Genomic DNA, 19,218 nt, shown 5'->3' on the forward strand with positions numbered 1-19,218 from the left:
TTCTAAAAACGAACCAGCAAAAAAACGGTAACAACTTTCAAACGAAAGAAGACGTTTAAATTGTCCTCAAATTTTTGCATCGCAAACAAATTCTAGCACAATTTTGAAATTTGATAATACCTCAAAAATATGAAAATTAATAGCCTTGAAGTTAATTAATTCTAAAATACCACTCGAAGTGAATTTGGGTGACAATTTTTTTTTAAAAAACTGGTTGAAATTGTCTCTGTCTGAAACAATGAAAGCCTACTTTTATTAGCTTTCATTTAGCATAAAATTAGCCAAAAAAACCATAACAATTACTTAGCAAAAGCGAAATCCAAAACCCTAACAATAAATTTGCTTCATGAGTTTTGCGATGAAACTCCACAGTTTCTAAATCGATTAAATCGCTTGCCGATCATCTCTTTATTTCAACTGTTTATTTCAAGGAGAAAAAGTGAACTTGCTAATTTGGACTCGGATGGTCTTTGTTGACCTTTAATACAAATTTGATACTTTCAGTTAAATTTGAGTTACTGGTAAGACAATCTTGTGAGTGAAAATTTTAGTATTTGCTCTAAACCGCAACAACCTGATTGAAGTTGTCACGAAAGAAAAAGCAATAAAGAGTGCCACTTAACACGCAAGACACTGCTCACAAAGCAATATAAACAAACAAACAAACAAACAAAGATTGAAAAGTGAACAGAGACTCGAAATACATCTCAGAATCTGCGAAAAAGAAAAAAAACAACAGATAGAAATTCAAATACTGGACGACTGTTCGCAAAATGTCATTTCAGTACATATCTTTGTTCATTATCATTGTTTCGGCACGTGTTTGTTTTACAGTGTTTAAATCAGCATTGTGTTGTTCAAGCGGTAACCCACAAGTGAAAATCATATTGATTAAAATGGCAATAATGGAACTGGTAAAAAATTATTGACAATCTAATTGTACACCACATCGACGCACTAAGCGGAAAATCTAAAATTAGACATTTTCAGCTAGAAATGACATGTGTAAATCAAAATTTGATCCTCACCTTAGGTAGTAAAGGGAATAAATACAATCTCCAAAATTTTTCCCATTATCGTTAACGGCCATTTTCACGATTCTTTCTTTAAAAAATGATTCAAACTCTAAACTAGATTCCCGATTGATAAAAAATTTTGCATTTTCCACAGACACCCCAAAATCAATCTCTGCTTTTTTGACTTGCTTCATCGAAGGGATTCAGAAACCGTTGCTGAAAAGGACAGCTCAGTTGGCAAACCTGTTTAACACGGGCAAACACCGCCTGGCCAGGTCTGATCTCGACGACGTCTCCTCTCACTAGCAAGTTGGCGGGTAGATTTACCAAGTGGTGGTCTCTGTGTGTCCACTGCAGACTCACACTGGGACTGATGGGCGCGTGCAGACTGGGGTAGAGCGACTGGGGCCAAACTGATCCTGTAACAATGACAGTCTGAAGTACCGTAATTTCAATGCTGCATATTACTTTAACTCGAAAAATATGCGTTTTAATTCTTTAACACGGCAAAATGAAGTATTTGGATTAAACAAAATTCGATATATTCGTGTTAAGGGGGTCTAAGTGAAACCTATCCTGCAACTATCTTACTATGAGGAGTCATTTCGAAGCTGTGTTAACTTAGATTCAAAATTAATGAGTTTTCTCAAAGATTTCAAAAAAATGTGAATCAAATAAAATTCGCCAGTAAACGCAGTGAAACGAAACATTATAGCCTTGACAAGAAACATACTAAATTAGCCTAAGTAATAGAAGAAATAAAAGCGATCCTGCAAAGAATCGAACTCATCCTTCACGAACATGCTCTACGTATGAGAAATATTTATTATCTGACTTCCACAAAAATAGCATTTTCCATAATCGAGTTCCCGACAATTATTACAGGCTCCTTATGCAAGTATGCCCAGGAAGGCTCGCACTGTTCTGTGCATGGCACAGAATGCTCCCACATTCGCATTTGAAAGCATACAAAGCATCATGCCACCATATCTGTACTGATATTGCAGAAATGATCTTTAGAAACAAATTCTGCGTCTCAGCAGATTTCTGCCAAAATGACATCTATTTCAAAAATCAAGGTCGAAAAAATAGGGGAAAAAAACAATTTCATACAGACAGCTTAACTGTAGAACAAAACAATAGCTTTCGTAATACCAGTATAAGTTAATTCAATTGTGGGAAAAACGTACAGTCAAAACAATTAAACCAAAGTGACCAAAAACTCGCACACTGTTTGCTAGGCGGCATCGCCTTAATTGCAATTGACTGGGAAAGAAAGAATGAAACTTCCCTAGAAAAATAAAAAAGGATTCTCGCAAAAGGAAGAAAAAAATAGCAACAGTGGGTCCGTTTGATAATGGGGGTGGGGTGGGGTGGGGGTCGATCTCTAAGAACCCCCTTCACATCATAACTAAAGGTCTCCAAAACAGTTTATGTTGATCGCATACTTGACGACTAGTGAGCTGAAAGGCTCTAGGAGCACTTAATGCCCACTGAGCGCTACCTGTTTATCCCGTTTTTGAGGACGAACAGTCAAATGGGTCAGACGAAAAATCAGTGAAGTGAAAAATCGCATTAAAAAAGACCAACAGGACTAATATAATTGCTACAAACTTCGTTTGAGAGCAATTAAACACACACATACACCCTTTTCTCAGTTTCATAAGTTCAATATGAGTTGATATAATTATATATTTCATGATTTTACAAAAAAATCCGTAAACAATTAACCAACCATGACAAAATCAATTAGCCTATTCTTGTTTCTGAGGTGAAAGAAAATTGTTACATAAACCGAAAAACGACCGAATGACAAAATATTGATCAAATTCAAATTTTTGGCATTTCAAATAGCTATTTCAAAACTTTTACCAAAAAGCAAAATAATTTAAATTTCTCTTTGTAATGGGATTCTAGAGACAGCGAGCTTCAATTTGCTACTATATATGTTAGTCTTGGTTGACTTGAAAGAGTCAAAAAGTGTCGAAACAAAAAAACCTCTAAAGTTCTCCCATTTTTTTCAAAACAAATGTGGGAACAATATATCTTAGATCGGATAATCAGAGTGTTATGGGGATCTAAGCCGGGGCAACTAGAGTGAAATTGGATGAGAACTGTATTCGAGCCAGTAACACTTTACAAGTCTAATATACTATAAAAATACAACTCATAAATTGGGTCCGACTTACGTATGATTACGTAGCCTGTCCTCTATAGGGCTTTATATCTGGATCATGAAAGTGATCTAATACTTAAATGGTGTATGGATAATAAAAATCTCTTTTCTCAAAATAAACATGGCTTAGTTTTAGAAGACTTCATAGTATTGATAGAAATAAGCTGCATAAAAGGACAGTTTAAGTGGATATATGCAGTGCTAGCAGCGAAAAAAACAAGGCCCGCAAAATAATGAGATGCGCAAAAACTTCATTTGGATACAATAATTTAATTTTAAACACTAACAGACTAACGTCGGACGAATTGCTCTCAAACGACAGGCTGGGAAATTTCGGCGGTTTTATGATAGATAAATTTTTCTCGATGTGTGCAAAACAATTCCGCCAAGGAAAGGCTTCGAACCACCCATCTCCGGAGAGCAACAAACTTCGGAGTGAAACCAATTGTGAGCACTCAAAAATGAAGAAGATAAACGGGAAAAAGTCACTCAAGAAGTGAAAAAGAAGAAAGAATGTTCTAGAAGAAAACGTTCAAGCTAAAATTTTGCATAAAAAGAAACACGGTTACAATAATTGCTTCAAACTTTGTTTGAGAGCAATTAATAAAATGGAAATTTTTAAGTATTTAACCTAGTTGAGATGTGTTGAGGTTGCTGTTGATACTGTTGCTGCTGTTCACACCTGATAGAGAGGAGAGGGGTTGCACTGCAGAGGCCGCAGGGTGGCTAGTGTGTTGTTGCATGTACAGCAAAGTCTCTGAAACAACATCCACGATTATTTAAAAAAACAATAACTAAATAACGTCGGACGAATGGCTCACACGAGACTGCCGAAGTGTTGGCTTTAGTATCAGCTAGCTTAAGTTCAGCACGTCTGCCTTCATTGGTTCAGGGAGCAAAAAAGATGCAAAAGGAAGTTAAATGGGCGCGTGGGGAATGGTAGTTACCAAAACTGCCCAAAATTGAGTTGCAGTTGAGTTGGTGGAATGGGGGGAGGAGGGGTTGGGGTTGGTGAAACACCAAAGTACACCCCCCCCCCCCCCGTAGATTATGACCGACCGTAATTGCTATTTTTGCGCGCCTGAAATTAATAAGGGTCACATATAAATAACCTTGATAGGTCATCAAAACCATAATCAGAGCAAAACACGAAATAGTTAGAGGAATTTGAAAAGCTCACTAAGAAATTCATAAAAAACTACCCACCCAATTCTATCATTTGTCGTTCTGGGTCACGTCAAAAAAGAGGGCATATTTTGATCTGACTAAGTCATTATATGCTGTATCAAATGTGACTATAAACGCCAATGAGTGAATCAGAATATGGTGTGGTATTGGCATTACAATTCATTCAATAAACTCTCATTCAAAAAAGAAAAATTCACAACTTCAAAGATTGAAGTTGATAATTCACTGAAGGTGTTTCCGACGGAGTGTCTACGGAGATCAAGAAAATGAATCCACCCAGTGAACAAAATTTATTACATAACACCGTCCAAAAATTGAAAAACTCCGAAAAGTCACATGGAATTTGATGTCAATAAATTCTAAGATAACGCGATGTTGTGGAAATAGGGTCTCTAAAAATTTACAAACACACTTAAAAATTCCGGATAAAAGAACACATTGAATCCAACTCTAATACAGCAGTTAGCAAAATGCTGTCTTTGTTTGTGGGATTGATGTAGCCTGAAAGCCAGATTAAAAAATCGAAGAAATCAAAACGTTAGGTCAACGGAAAGATATCAAGTTTTTCTCCTCATTATTTGCGACGTCAAAACGTTTCAAGAGTTTCTAAGGCATCATAAATGCTTCAAGAGCTGAACGTCTATGAACCATTGATTGGAGTCGAACGAAGTAACAAAAATACTTCCAAAGAGCATGAAAGTAGGAAATTAAGTTGAAATGGGATCAAAAGATAACCAATTATACGATAATGGTCGTGGTTTTTATAATTTTAGAGCGCAAACAAAAAATTTTGGGCGACGAACTAAAAACATAGAGAAAAGCCCTAAAATACAATAACAATACGAGGACTTGAATGAAAAATTTATAACTACTGTACCTGACCAGCAGACCAATTGAACAAGGCCAGCAACCATCCTTTCACAAATTTAGAGAAAAACAAAAATACTAGCATTCTAAGTGTAAGTACTTTTAGGTTTAGTGCGTTTAAAACCAAGGTCTGCGCTTAAAAATGTAATTAAAAGAGCAGAAAAAAATGAATCGGAACCTAAAAAAGTGCTTAATATATATGAGGCAATCAGAGACAAGCAAAACAACAGATAGTATAAACATAACCGACTAACGTCGGGCAAATTGCTCTCAAACAATCGGCAAGCGGTTGGCTTCGTCAGTAGCTAATCAGAGGGTGGATCGGGGTGGGGGTGACGCAACAGCAGGGGGCAACAGAGGGGGGTTTCTCAACGCCCTTCACACCATAAGTATAAGTCGCCAATCAGTTTCTATGAATCGTATACTTGGAGACTAATGAGCTGAAAGGCTCTAAGAGCACTTACTGCTCGCTGCGCGCTACCTGTTTACCCGTCTTTGAGGATGAAATGTCAAATGGGTCAGACAAAAAATTGGTCAAGCGAAAAATTGCATAAAAAGGACCAACAGGACTAATTGTTACTTCGTTTGAGAGCAATTAAAAAACTATAAATCAGAAATCAAGATCTTTAAAACCAGAATTAGAACGTTCAAAGTTACGCACATACGCAGCACCGAGCTCATAAAAGGTTTTACTGACAATTTGCCCCCAGAGAAAATGAATGACAAAATATTCAGAAAACTTAAAAAAAAAACGGCATTCACCGCAAGTCTTTAAAATTTCCTTCTTGCAGAAATCAACATAACAACTAACTTGTATGCTAGCAGAAATGCAACACAATACAGTCAATTATTTCTCGATACTAATCGTATATCTGCATGAGCCATAACTGTTAATGCAAACTCACCCTAGATATTTCGAACAAACCAATTCCAACAGAAATCTACAAAACACCCAGAAAAATTTTTCTTGCAAAAACTCTAAAAAGCAACGACAAATTATTCCTCAGAAAAAAGTATCTAAACAAGGGTGGGGGAAGTCACGAACTTTCTCATTATAGACTGAAACGACAGCACCAGCAGAAATATTAAACTACCAGCCAAGCTTCAAGCAAAGTAATTTAATTTAAAATAAAATGAAACAAGATTATCCATTGGAAAGTATAGAGAAACAAGTTACCTCATTGATGCAAAAATTGCAATCAGGCAGAGAAATTCAAGAAAAGTAAAAAAGAAAGTAGTTTGTAAGAATGACAATATAAGCAATGGCCCATTCGGCCTCTTTTGAGGTATTCATGCATGTTTCCATTTGTTGAATTTAGATGCCTCATATTGTGGTTTAAGAAGCATTGTTTGCATTAAACTTTTGGAGCGTAAAGGAACCGCTCAACTTGACGTTTTTCCTGTTCTGAAAACCGAATCAGACATTTTTATCAAAAAGAAATGCCTTAAAAAAGTTTTGTCAAATTGGATATAATTTTGCAACTGTGTTGATTTTTATAAAGTTTTCATTTTTGAAAATTTTTCGGGATGCTAAATGTTATTTAAACTTTGCGACTAAATTTTGCCTCAAACGTGCTGCTCTGAAGTCAAAACTGACTTATAAATTTCTTTTGATAACATCTTATCTTTTTAATTATTCTTTTCCAATTCATTGTCCTTGCAATAACGGAACATAACTCCATTAGAAGTGTGCTAGACATTGGGTAGATTGGACTTTGAAATTACACTTGAAAGTGAATCGTGAACAAAAACAATTAAGGCTAAGTTGTTGTTTATTCTTTAAATTTTCTATGTTACATTTTTATTCAAGGCTTTGAGCTTATACACTTGTTACCGTTCTAGGATAACAACGGAGTAAGCAACTTCCTGCGAGGAGGCAGTTTGCGCTATAAAAGTTTTAATCTTCAAATTCAGTCCAAAATTTTGGATATTTTTCAAATTTCTCGATGAAAAAATGGTCTTTCTCTGGTAATTTCCGCCATTGATCACCTTTTTTCCAAAACGACCCTGTCAACAATGTATAATTCGACCTGAATTCATTTAAGCTCAAATAGAGGTCACGCCAATCGTTGCGCTATTAAAAAGTCGTTTAAGCAGGATCACAAAAATGTCTTCCGGGAACTGGTAGACAACTTTATCCAATAGTTGCCATGTAAACAAATGGTAGACAACTTTATCCAATAGTTGCCATGTAAACAACCTCTACTGTAATTAATCCTTTCTAATAAAATTTTTCTGACAAAAATTAGAAAAGAAGAAGAGACATTTTAATTAATTTGCAGTTTTCAATCAAATTTCTACGAATATTTTTGGTTACAATCAACATTTGTGCTCTTGCAGCACAAAACATTAATATTGTCATTAGTTCGCCAAAACTATTTATTATCCGTTTTGCGATCTTAAACAATATAATTGGACCATTAAACTTTAAACAAACAGAAAATTAAAAAGCAAATCGAACAGAAGAGCAAAATTGGTACTTCTTCATCTGAAATAGCGATTACCCCTAAATAAAACTTGAAAGAGAAGTTTTCAATTAAGCGAGACCATTATGAACTTTGAAATATACCAAAAGCAGCCCGACTTGTCAAAATACTAAAACATTGCCGGCAGATTGGACGCGCTTGATGCACATGGGGATTAAAACAGAAAAAATTGGTCAATTTTTTTTTCAGTGTCAAAAAGTGTTCTAATTTGGCGTGCAGTTTCAGTTAGATTCCAAAACTATACTTATTTCGTCTTCTAAATTGAAAGCTAATAAGTCTAATACAAATGTCAGCTGGCAAACACTGAAATGAACTTTGATAACCTAATTCTCAATGACTTAATGACCGGGCTTCAAATACTATCAGGTCATTTTTTGATTTTGATCTTTTGACTTTAACAGTATTCGCCACATTGCATAATTCATTGCGTCAAAGAATTTAAAATCCATTCAGTTGAAACAGTGAGTGAGGTAAGTCAGGAGTCAAGCGTGAAAATCGTGACTTATGTAAAACGAAAAACGTGATCAAAAGGTAAAGCGAATTAAAATAAACAGAGTGCCTATATAATAGCCGTTAAGAAGCTGACGGCGGCTTAAAAAATGCCAAAAAACAGCCCAACATTGGTCTCCAACACTTCTAAAGCTCACTTTTTCCTCATACCTAATTCTTCCCCCAAACGCTAGCGCACAAAACTCTAATATGATTACTGAAGTTAGCTTAGGGACTCAATCCTGTATTAAAATCGTCGGACTTAAACATTGTGTTCCTTTATAGTAGTACAAAGTCCTCACGTGACTGCGTGAAGACGACACAAAACACCAAGCAGTACAAAATCTAATATACATTCTAAATAATTGAATGACCAGGCCATCAAACCAATTTACAATTGACCAATTTACAATTTCTAAACAAAGAATGAATTCAAATTTGAAAATAGAAACAAGGAGCAAAGACAAATAATAATCAGTCGTAGGATTCTGAAACACTTTGTCGATGAAACATTAATTATCAATAATTATTAATGAAAATCATTAAGATACACAAAATGTCAGAAGAAAAATCTTCCTCATTGAAAGAAGGATAAAAACATACAAAACAAAACATTAATCGATTTATTATCTTCAATGCCAACTTTTCTCTGGCGAAAGAACGCAACTTGAAGCAACAGAATTGAAACCTGAGAAACAAACAAAGGCAAAGTGGTGGCGAAGTGAGAGAGGTCAAACTTCAAAAATCGCGTCTCATAGTGCATCTCATACTTAGAGACTAGTTATCCGTCAGGCTCCAAGAGAACTTAATGCCCTCCGGGCTTAACCTGTTTATCCCGTTTTTGAAGACGAAAAGTTAAATGGTGAGAAAATAATTCTCAGAAGAAAAGTTAGTAGCATGAAAAATTGCATGGTAGTACACGAAAAGACAAGCAGGACCAACATAATTGCTACAAACTTTGTTTGACAGCAATTAATAAATATTTGCTGGCAGTTCTTGATATTAATGTCTTCGAAACCACTATTGTATTTCTAAAATCTACCTAATAACACATATTCTTTAAAGAATCTAGGCGGCGCATTAGGGCTCATAAAAATCGGCAACTAGCCAAATCAATGCAATAAAAACTCGACCATTAAAAAAACAATGAGAACACCTTTGATGATTTGTAATAGACTGCACTCAAATACTATTCAAATTCGAAAGGCCCAAATCTAACGAAGAAACTGATCATGCCATCGCAGCTAGTAGTTCTCGTTTTTTAATGTTTGAATTGTTATATGTTTGGAGACAACATAGTTACAAACATCTATTGATTTTTTCGGAAAGAATTTTCTCGTTAATGTATCGTGAAATCAAACAATAATTAGGCATACGATAGAGGACAGAAAAATGAAAATAAAAACCAACTTAACTACCTGGATTTTTCTCTTCTCAAATTTGTCGGGCTAATAACAGATACACCTTAATGAATAACGCTTACGAAAATCATTAAACCCAATTTGGCACTTAATTAACTCGAATCGTTTCATAAAATGCTCAGATTTTCTGAATACATTTTGGCAATGACCGAGCGTGAACGTATTGGCGCTCCTGTGAATAACTATTTTCATGTGAAGAGGAAAAGGATGACAGAGGATTAGGACGGGAGGTTGGTTGGCTGTTTTTGCAACTGTGGAGTGCAAGAGTGATATGGCTCCAGAAAAGAGCAGTAAAAGTGGCCTCAATCAATCACTGTCTGTTCACATCCTTTTTTATTTCCTGCGCCTGTCTCAAAACTAATATAAAACTTTTCCTCTCTCTTTTACAACTATCGCTATACACCCCACGTCCAACTACCCTGACCTACCCCTCCCCAAACGCCATTTTCTTCTCTTATCTATTCGAGGGCTAAAATGGTTCATGGCACTTAGGGTTAACCACTAGGGCGGTCGAAAGCAGAGCTTTTAGCGCTCCCGCTCAAGTGAAAGCAAAATATTCACAGTCACAATCTGTCAGCCGGAGATTTAAACTTATGTATACGAAAATTTCAAAATGGTAAAATTGGGTAAAAAATTTATACAAGCCAATTATCATTCCCCCCACGCCTGAATCCTTGCAAAAAAGGGTAGAATGATGACTTTTAACATTAGTGACGGTTCGTCAGCGTGATTAGATACCCTCTCGGCCGGAAACACTAATCGGTACAACTCATTTCCTGCACACGGTTTTGAGGTTGGAAGTGAAATTAGAAATGAGTCCTGAATTTATCACATTTTCCAAATTACTTTTCTTCATTACATTTCATCTTAAAGCTAATATACATAGCATCTATAGTAAAAGGATATTTTCGGCCTTCACAGATTGAAAATGATTGAAAATGGGGAATCAATCATTGACGAGAAACATCTAAAAATAAAAGAGTAGATTTGATCACGCCAAGGACACGATCAGATCATATCTGTGTCTGTCTGTTTAATTGGCGAAGACAGAGGGCAAACATAAACCCACTAATGTCGGAAGAATTGATCTCGAACGACAGGCGGGTGGAAAAACATTTGACCCCACCTTATAATAGCAACAAGCTTTACTTTTAAAAAGTCACTTGAGAAGTCAAAGAAGGTTCTAGAAGAAAAACGCAAAATGGTCAAGCAAAAAATTGCATAAAAAAGATCAACACGTTTACAATAATTGCTATGAACTTCGTTCAAGAGCAATTAAAAAGAGGATTTACTGGACAGTCAATTATATTAAATACTGGGAACAAAACTCAATTTTTCAGATTCCGGTTTAAAAAATTGAAAATGAAATAAAATTTTTGACGAACTGATGCTAAGGTTGAATATTTTGCTTAACCTAGCTTCTATAGTGCTGTGTATTTCGTTCAATTTAAAAAACACTGACTGTTCAAAACCAAATGATGCATTCTTCCATCTAAAAAGAGGAAAAGAGGGACATACCTTAAATTAATTTCTCCCTTTTCGCAAACACTAGATACTTTTCACTGTATTTTTTTTGCTCAAAAAACATCAACAATTTTTTCTTGGCGAAAAGATTTGAGTTTTTGGGAATACAATTCGATGTTTTCGAAGCAATTTACGTAAACTATTTTCAAAAAAAGATGTTTATCACCCATTTTGAAGAAGCTGAAAGCAATTTTTCATCCGAAGCTACTGTTTGGCGTTACCAACATGAGCCGTCCGTTTGGCTTCTAATTGACCACAAGGTCATCAAATGTGTGACCAGTTATAAAAACGTGGGGCGAAATGCTCTCAAACGACCAACGAGCGGTTGGTTTTGGTAGCAGCCAGCTGGGGGGGGCTGAACGCAGTGGGGTGATCAAGCGATGAGGGTAGGGTTGAGAAGACTGAACTAGAGCGTGTCCAAATAGACATGTGGAGGAGGGTGGACGGCGGAAGTGGGGTGGGAGTGAGTCGGGTGGGTGGGGTTGTGTGGGTGGGTGCTTGGGGGGAAGGGGGTTCAAGATTACACCCTTCACACGATGAAATTATCTCCTCTACCAAGAGTAGTAGGGCGCAAGGCTCTAAGAGAACTGTTCAGCCACTTAATGCCCTCTGGGCTTTACATCTTTATCCCGTTTTTGAAAACGAAAAGATTGAAGAGTCAGATGAAAAATTGGTCCAGCAATAAATTGCATTAACAAGACAACATGACTAATATGATGACTAACAACATCGCTTGGGAGCAATTGAAAACCTGTACATTTCAACATTCGATCTATATTCAGACAAACCAAAAACTCAGATAAACGCAGTGATTCTGAATTCCAAAGCACAAAATTTTAGGAAGCTTATTTTCATTTGGAAAAGGATTTTCTTCCTCGCTTTTTCATAATAGTTCTGCAGGCTTAATTTTCGCCGACAAATACTACGATGTTTGTTCTCACATTTTTTAAGCGACGCCGATGCGTTTACGAGTCTAGTTTTATTTTTATGAGAAATACAAACTACTAATCTTTATAAATAGGTATTTTGAAATAGGTTTAACTCAAATGCTTTAAGGCTAGAAAAATTGCCCGTTTGAACTGAGGATCAATTGAAAAATGACAATCTTTTACTAATAAAAACAGTAAAAGCAGTTCAATTTTTGAAACCTCATTTCTCGAGCAATATAAAGCTGAATTATGCTGTGCGATGTAAAGAATCACACGAGCTCTACTTTTTGGCATATACGTCAATATATGATGATCAAAACTTAGAACGTATTTAGCTAAACAAAAAATAGCATCCTGCATGAAGAGCTGCTGGTTTGAAAGTTAACGCAACCTGATCATCAACTAATGACTCTGCAACGCTGCCTTCTAAGTCCATCTAGAGTTCAGAATTGTTGTCTATATGTCACCTTTCAATTGACTCCAAGAGTTGTTGTTGAGAAAACTGGAGAAAAAAAGCGATATTAAAGATTATTCTTGACAATTCCCCGAAATTCCACCAAAGAATTTTTAAAAACCCAACTAACGTCCTGGCGTCGGACGAATTGCTAACTACTTGCGAGGCAAACAATTTAGAAGGGGCATAGGCTAAAGAAAATTTTATGGTGCAGAAACATCTGACTAGGGAGGGCTCAAAACCGCGACATCTCGGATGAGAGTGGGTAACATTAACCAATACGTTACACGTGCTACGCACAGTCATCGATAACTATCGGTTTTATTTTAGCAACAGACTTAATTTCTGATTGCCCTCAATTCAAATCACTAAAAAAAATCAAAACATCAAAGCGTGGAAAAAGTCACTCAAGTGAAATCGAACAAATGTTCTATCAAAACGTTCAAAGCGAAAAATTTTTCTTTACAAAGACACAAGCGATTACAATAATTGCTTCGAACTTCGTTCGAGAGCAATTATTATGTAAACTACGAGAACTCTAAGGTAGCAGTCTACTGATTGATAACAATTTTTATTGCGCGAAAGTAGGCTTGTATGAGAATGTCAATAATTCAATTCACAAATGAACTTATCAGTTTCAAAAAGGCGTCCACATCTTCCGGCGTAATCGCTATATTAGCGCGATCCTCAATGTGATGTTATTTGGTCCATTAGAGGATACATCAAAGAGTTTAATTTAACTGTCCTCCAAAGAAAATGTCCGTTTGGACGAAGGATAACAAACTTTGGTTGGTTGAGACTGGTTGGTTGGTTGTTTCCATTTAATTAGTTGCCAATAGTTACTAAACTACTTACTTGCCACTCAAAATTCGCCGCTGTTATTTAGATCACGAACTGCAAACCCTCGACCGACAGGCAAGACAATTTATTTCAGTGGCTGCAGCCTAGATAAAAATTTCTTTATGAGTGGAAAAAAGGGAGGGATTCCAACCCCGACCTCCGACAGACTCACTACCCACTCGGCTATCAGGCCCTAATGTTTTCCGATATTTCTTACAACCATTTTTGCTTTAGCTTCACTAGAGAACTTCACTAGAGAAGTCAAAAAATGTTCTAGAACAGAAGCGCAAAAATCGTCCAGCAAAAATTTTGCATTAAAAAGACCAACACGTTTACAATAATTGCTTTGAACTTCGTTCGAGAGCAATTAAAAACAAATTGAAATACATCGTTTACCTTTCTGCTGGCTTCTTGAACAAAGTGTTAAGTGTAGAAATCAGGCCTCTATATTGTACACTATTCAACGTACGCGATTCAACGTAGGCAATATAAAAAAGCCTGAGTTTTTCCCATTAAAGCCCCCCCCATGATGCTATATTAACCATGATGGGGGGGCTATAGTTATCTGACCACTAGGATGGGGGGGGGCTAAATTGGGAAAGACCCAAAAAGACCCACCCGTTTCCAACAACTGCTTCAAACTTCGTTCGAGAGAAATAAAAAATTACTTTAACAACCCAAGATTTGTTAGCCACTTAATTCTTATTTTTATAGTTCATTGTTGGAAGTAACCTTGTATCTGGTCGAGTAGATTCTGGGCCCTGGTGTACATGTCATTGACCTGCAATTTCACATCCCACCAGCTGATGAGCGAGGAGAGGAAAAGAAGGATGAGGATTCCCATGGATTCTATGATGAGGGTGCCCCCCAGGGACTTTTCGAACAGGTAGCAGCACAGGAGAGACACTGCAGCTGTCAAGATGAGAAGGAACTCGTGGAAACGGAGGGTGGTGAGTTTGTGATGGTAGTGGAACGGAAGAGACATCCAAAAAGAGCGAAGTCTGAAAAAATGATCAAAAACTTGATTTCGCATTTTAGAGCAATAGCATTTTAACTTGGCGTGTTATCGTTCGTAGCAAAAAGTTGCAAAGCAATCGAACGCGGGCGAATTAACTCCTGATAAATTTGCTCCAAAATATGGCCCGTAGCATAAAATTGAACCGCTCACAAACCTTTCAAAGGTCAAAGTTGCCATTAAAAACATGGCTACAGTTGTTGGAACGTCCGCTTGCTTGTCAACTTTATGAAACTGGCTATAATAGTTTTTGACTCACAGTGTTTGAATTTAGTAAATTCTATCATTTCAATTGGTTGTTCATCTGCCTTTCGATTGCTTTCGATTTCCCATATTTGAAACTGTTGAATAATTATAATTTTCATCGGTTCCAAAATACAAATTTTAAACAGCCTTTTTCAAACTGCTCAATTATATCATTAAATTCCTTTTTCACTCGGCGACTTTCTTAAAAATCTTCTGATTGTATGTATATTGATCAAACTAACCAAGTTGATTCAGCTTAATTATTGTTCTACGACCTCTGTCAATTTGTACAACAACTTTATAAAAATTTGATCACTCAAATGATTTGAAAGAATAGGAACAATTTTCATTAGGTGGAAGAAGGGGGCAGGGGAGGGGGGGGGGAAATATCTGTATAATCAACCGTGGGGGACACTTCTAGATCCAGAACCAAACTGAACACATCACTTACTGTTCAAACTTTCTGTTTAATGCAGGATTTTATGTCACACGATAAACACTACAATCATGTTCTATAGATAGATACAAAAGTTTGTAAAATGAGATTACCTGAACAGCAATTAACCAAAAAAACATTCTCAAAAGCATTAACATAAACCGACTAACGTCGAACGAAGTGCTCTCGAACGACAGGTGGGGCAACTTAATTTAGAGAGGGTGTCGCTTAGAAATTTTTCATGGTCGCAGGAAAAACCAACACTAGAGGGGTTCAAACCCGCAACCTCCAGGATGCCAGTCTGACAACTCAAACACTAACCAATACCTGCTTTCCTACTTTATCGCTTAGAATCGACTTTGAATCGCCTAGAATTTTATCTCGGAATGAACGCAATTGAGATCACCAAAAATTCAAAAGTCAGAAGGTGAAAAAGTTTACTTGAGAGCCGAATGTTCTAGAAAAACTGACAAAAACTCTTATTCCTAGGTGCAGTTTCCTTTACATTATCGAAAGTTAGATTAGAGATTCCATAATCAAAATCAGAGTGGGTTTTTGTTCAGCTGCATGAATTTCGAAAATTTAAAACATTTGATACAAATGAATCTCTGGATCTTCTCCGTTTGTGCCCCGCCAGTACTTTATGATCCCCCGTTACAGAGCACGTGCCGTTACATAGTAAATCATCACAAGAAGATATGGCACGTGCGCCTGGGGGTGCAAACAATATGCACACACTAAGCTGGGGGAGGGGGGCACAAACGGCCCCCGAACCACTAAACAAAAACAACTAACTTTTTTGCTACCTTAAATAAAAATTGTGTCCGAGACAATAATTAACCATGTCAATATTTAATCATGTTTGCCCTCAGTTCAACCACGCTATATTAACTTTGAAATTTTAAACTTGACTGTCATTGGTTGTGCCTAAATTGACAGGGTACAATGTTTAAAAACCACGTACGCATTCCATTAAAAATAGATAGTGGTTAACATTCAAGAAACACTATACGAAACAGGCAAGACATTAGATTTGAAAACAGTAAATATAATAAGGAATGGAACATCTGACCAATTTTTGTGATGTCTATGGCTTTACTTTGCTCGAACCCTTCAGTACCCTTTAATTAAAGTGTTATATCCTCAGTTAACTTCAAGTCTTCCGATTATAGTAGTGAAAAACTATACTGAGAATTGGAAGCCATTAATGACTGAAAACATACACGCAAACAAACAGCTCACTCTATTTCGAAAACTGATGACACGCATAAGAACAGTTACCGAAAAAAACAACTAATTTGAATGAAAACTAAATGAAAGACAAACCAAGCAGGACAAATCCTGATTCACAATACAAATATGTTCATTCAGATAACCCATAAAACTAGATATCGAATTACCAAACTCATGACTTTGAAAAAGAATAATACAGAAAACTTCACCTTAACAACTTAAAACTTCGAGAAATAAAATGTTTCTGGAAAAGTTTTGTTCCTCAGATCTACTCGAGTTTGCTCCCTTTAGGAAGACATCATGAACATTCCAACAACCATACATAAATTATACAGCCATACATAAAATTATCAAATTTTCAACAGAATTAAAATCTAACCTAACAAATCCTAAGAATAATAACCTGCTTAATCATTGAAACCTGTCTCAACAAATAAGAACGAAGTGACATCTCCAGACCATTAGGACTATACAGCAATACGAAACAAAGGCCAACTTTTAGTGTTTTAATGAAACGGCAAAATACCAACAAGAACAAAATTTGGGAGGATGGCATAATAAAACATAAACCGACTAACGTCGGAAAATTGCTCTAGAATTACAGGCGGCGCAATTTAATTCAGGTGCTGTAGCCCCGAAAATTTTTCTGCGGTAGGACGGCAGGATTTGAACCCCGACCTCCTGAGTCCGCTTCCGTCACCTCAACGAAGGTATTAACCACTCGGCTATCAGGGACTTGTCATCTATTCTCTTACAATCGGTTTTGTTTGAACAACAAACTTTGTTTCGGAGTGGGAGCAATTGAAATCATTCAAAAATCAAGAAGTGCGTGAAAAAATTACATGAGAAGTCAAATATTATTTTAGAAGAAAACGCAATACGGTCAAGCAAAAAATACAAACACATTTACAATACTTGCTTCTCATTCGAGAGCACTTAAACATAAACTGATCACAATTAGACATGCTAATCTCGAAACCAAGGCAAGAAGTTGGCTTATTTAGATCGGGCCAGGTTGAGCTCAAGCTTAGCTGAAGTGAAATGAGGGGCACAAGGAGGGGTCTCAAACGTGCAAAAGAAATCTGCCCTTCACGCCTTGAAGTACTGTTATGTGTACGGAAACGTACACTTAAAGCTCACTAATACTCTAAGGGAGATGCTCAGTCAGTTAATACAGTCGAGATTTACCGGTTTAACCCATTTTTGAAAAAGGATAGTCAACTGAAATCTCTTAAGCAAAAGAATATTTCAGATAAAAAATGGTCAAGATAAACAAAAACATAAGGCCACACGCGCTTACAATAATTGCTTCAGACTTCGTTCGAGGGCCATTAAAAAGTAATAATTAAATCGTACCATTAAAAGATTTCAGCTCAACTCCCCAAATTTTAATTCGAAAACTGTTAAAAAGGTAAAGAAATGAGAAGAGCAATGAATACAAAACAATTCTGCGAGAAAACTGATGTTTAAATAGCAGGAACCAAAAGAAAAATAGTAAAATTTTAAGTCATTGAAAACATAAATCAATCGGAAGCAAAAATCATTGCATAAAACTGACGGTCACATGAAATCATCAAAAAAGCATATCGCTCACATTTGAAAAACCAGACACAGACTGTTGAAGTAGAACGGTTTTCTCAATCCTTTTTCGTAGCCCATATGGTTCATGAAATGGTGTGACAATCGGCGCATGAAATCGGATCTTCAGTGGTTTTCAGACGACTGCGCAAATGTCGACAAAATTCGGGCCTTTAAATTCGATCTGCATTTTTTTCAAAATTGACCGCTATATCAATTAGCAGCACTCAATTTTCATTTTTGTTTAAATTTGTACTTCAAAATAACAAACGAGATATCCGTTATCGCTTTGCGGTAGCGCATTATTTCCAATCTTCCAAGGGAAGGTAATTTTTACTCATTATGAAATGTCGTGTAATGGCCTATAATTTTCAACGGAGGGAGGGGTGGTGTCAAATGTACAAGGGGATGCAAAAACAAAATAAATAGCTGGCAGATTGTCAAAAAATAGCCGCAACAGGTTTGTATATCAGCAGTCGAAAAAATTTTAAAAGAAAGATTAAAAAAATTAGTCCTTTCATTAAGAAAGGAGATTTTGAAATTTTGATTAGGAATCTGTCTAACTTATTGCTGCTTCTATAAGCTGCTCTTAAATAATCTTCAATTAGAGTAATATACACTCATTTAGCCTTATCTCTTTGAATTAAAGTAAAGAAGAAGTCCATTTCAGAGTGAGGAAGTCTTTTGTGAGAGTGAGGTAAGTCACATGTGACCAAAAATTTAATGACGCCAATAAACAAAAACAACTCGCTACACTAAGAGTGAAAAATGACGTCACTCACGCAATTCAGTTTAAATTGCATGAATGAATGAACAAAAGGCAGATTTAAAGTGACTGTAACGTCATATAGTCGTAACAAAAATCGTGACGACGAAATAAATAAAAACATAGCAGGACAAGTCCTGACGTACAATTCAAAGGATTTTCATTGACTAAACAAAATCTAGACCTAGAACGGACTATGAGTGAATTGGGAAGACCATTTCTAAAAAAAATCAGAAAAAAAACAAAAGCAAAAAATCAAGGTCAAAATGCCGCTAGGGAGAACAAAAAACCACTAGCGAGAAATGAAAATTTGATTCTAACAAAAAAACTAGGCCCAGAATGAAAGATAAATGGATTGGCAGAACCATTTTTAAAAAAATTCTATTCAAAAAATTAAAAAATAGTAAAAATCAAAGTGAAATTGCCGCACGTGAACAAAAAACCACTAGCGAGAAAGCGAACTTTTGTCCAAACACCGTTTTTGCACTCTATTTTAAAATTAGACCGAAAAAATTCGCGCCGAAAAACCACTCGCTTTTTCGCTCCATTTACTG

At 36.2% G+C, this 19,218-nt stretch overlaps 1 protein-coding gene across 10 annotated transcripts in view; it reads right to left on the reverse strand.

Annotated features, from left to right (window-relative positions):
- The window catches only part of LOC142344422 (transmembrane protein 94-like), a 138,476-nt gene that overhangs the window by 66,152 nt on the left and 53,106 nt on the right, over positions 1-19,218 (reverse strand). For all 10 annotated transcript variants that reach the window (XM_075396049.1, XM_075396042.1, XM_075396043.1 and 7 more), the window contains 3 exons: positions 14,123-14,391; positions 3,824-3,949; positions 1,260-1,435 (listed from right to left, as the gene is read on the reverse strand). In XM_075396049.1, the coding sequence (XP_075252164.1) occupies positions 1,260-1,435; positions 3,824-3,949; positions 14,123-14,391 (571 nt within the window). The remainder of the gene's footprint in view (positions 1-1,259; positions 1,436-3,823; positions 3,950-14,122; positions 14,392-19,218) is intronic.

Source organism: Convolutriloba macropyga, chromosome 8 (genome assembly GCF_964194025.1).
Source record: "Convolutriloba macropyga chromosome 8, txConMacr16.3, whole genome shotgun sequence".
In the NCBI taxonomy this organism is placed as follows: Eukaryota; Metazoa; Xenacoelomorpha; order Acoela; family Convolutidae; genus Convolutriloba; species Convolutriloba macropyga.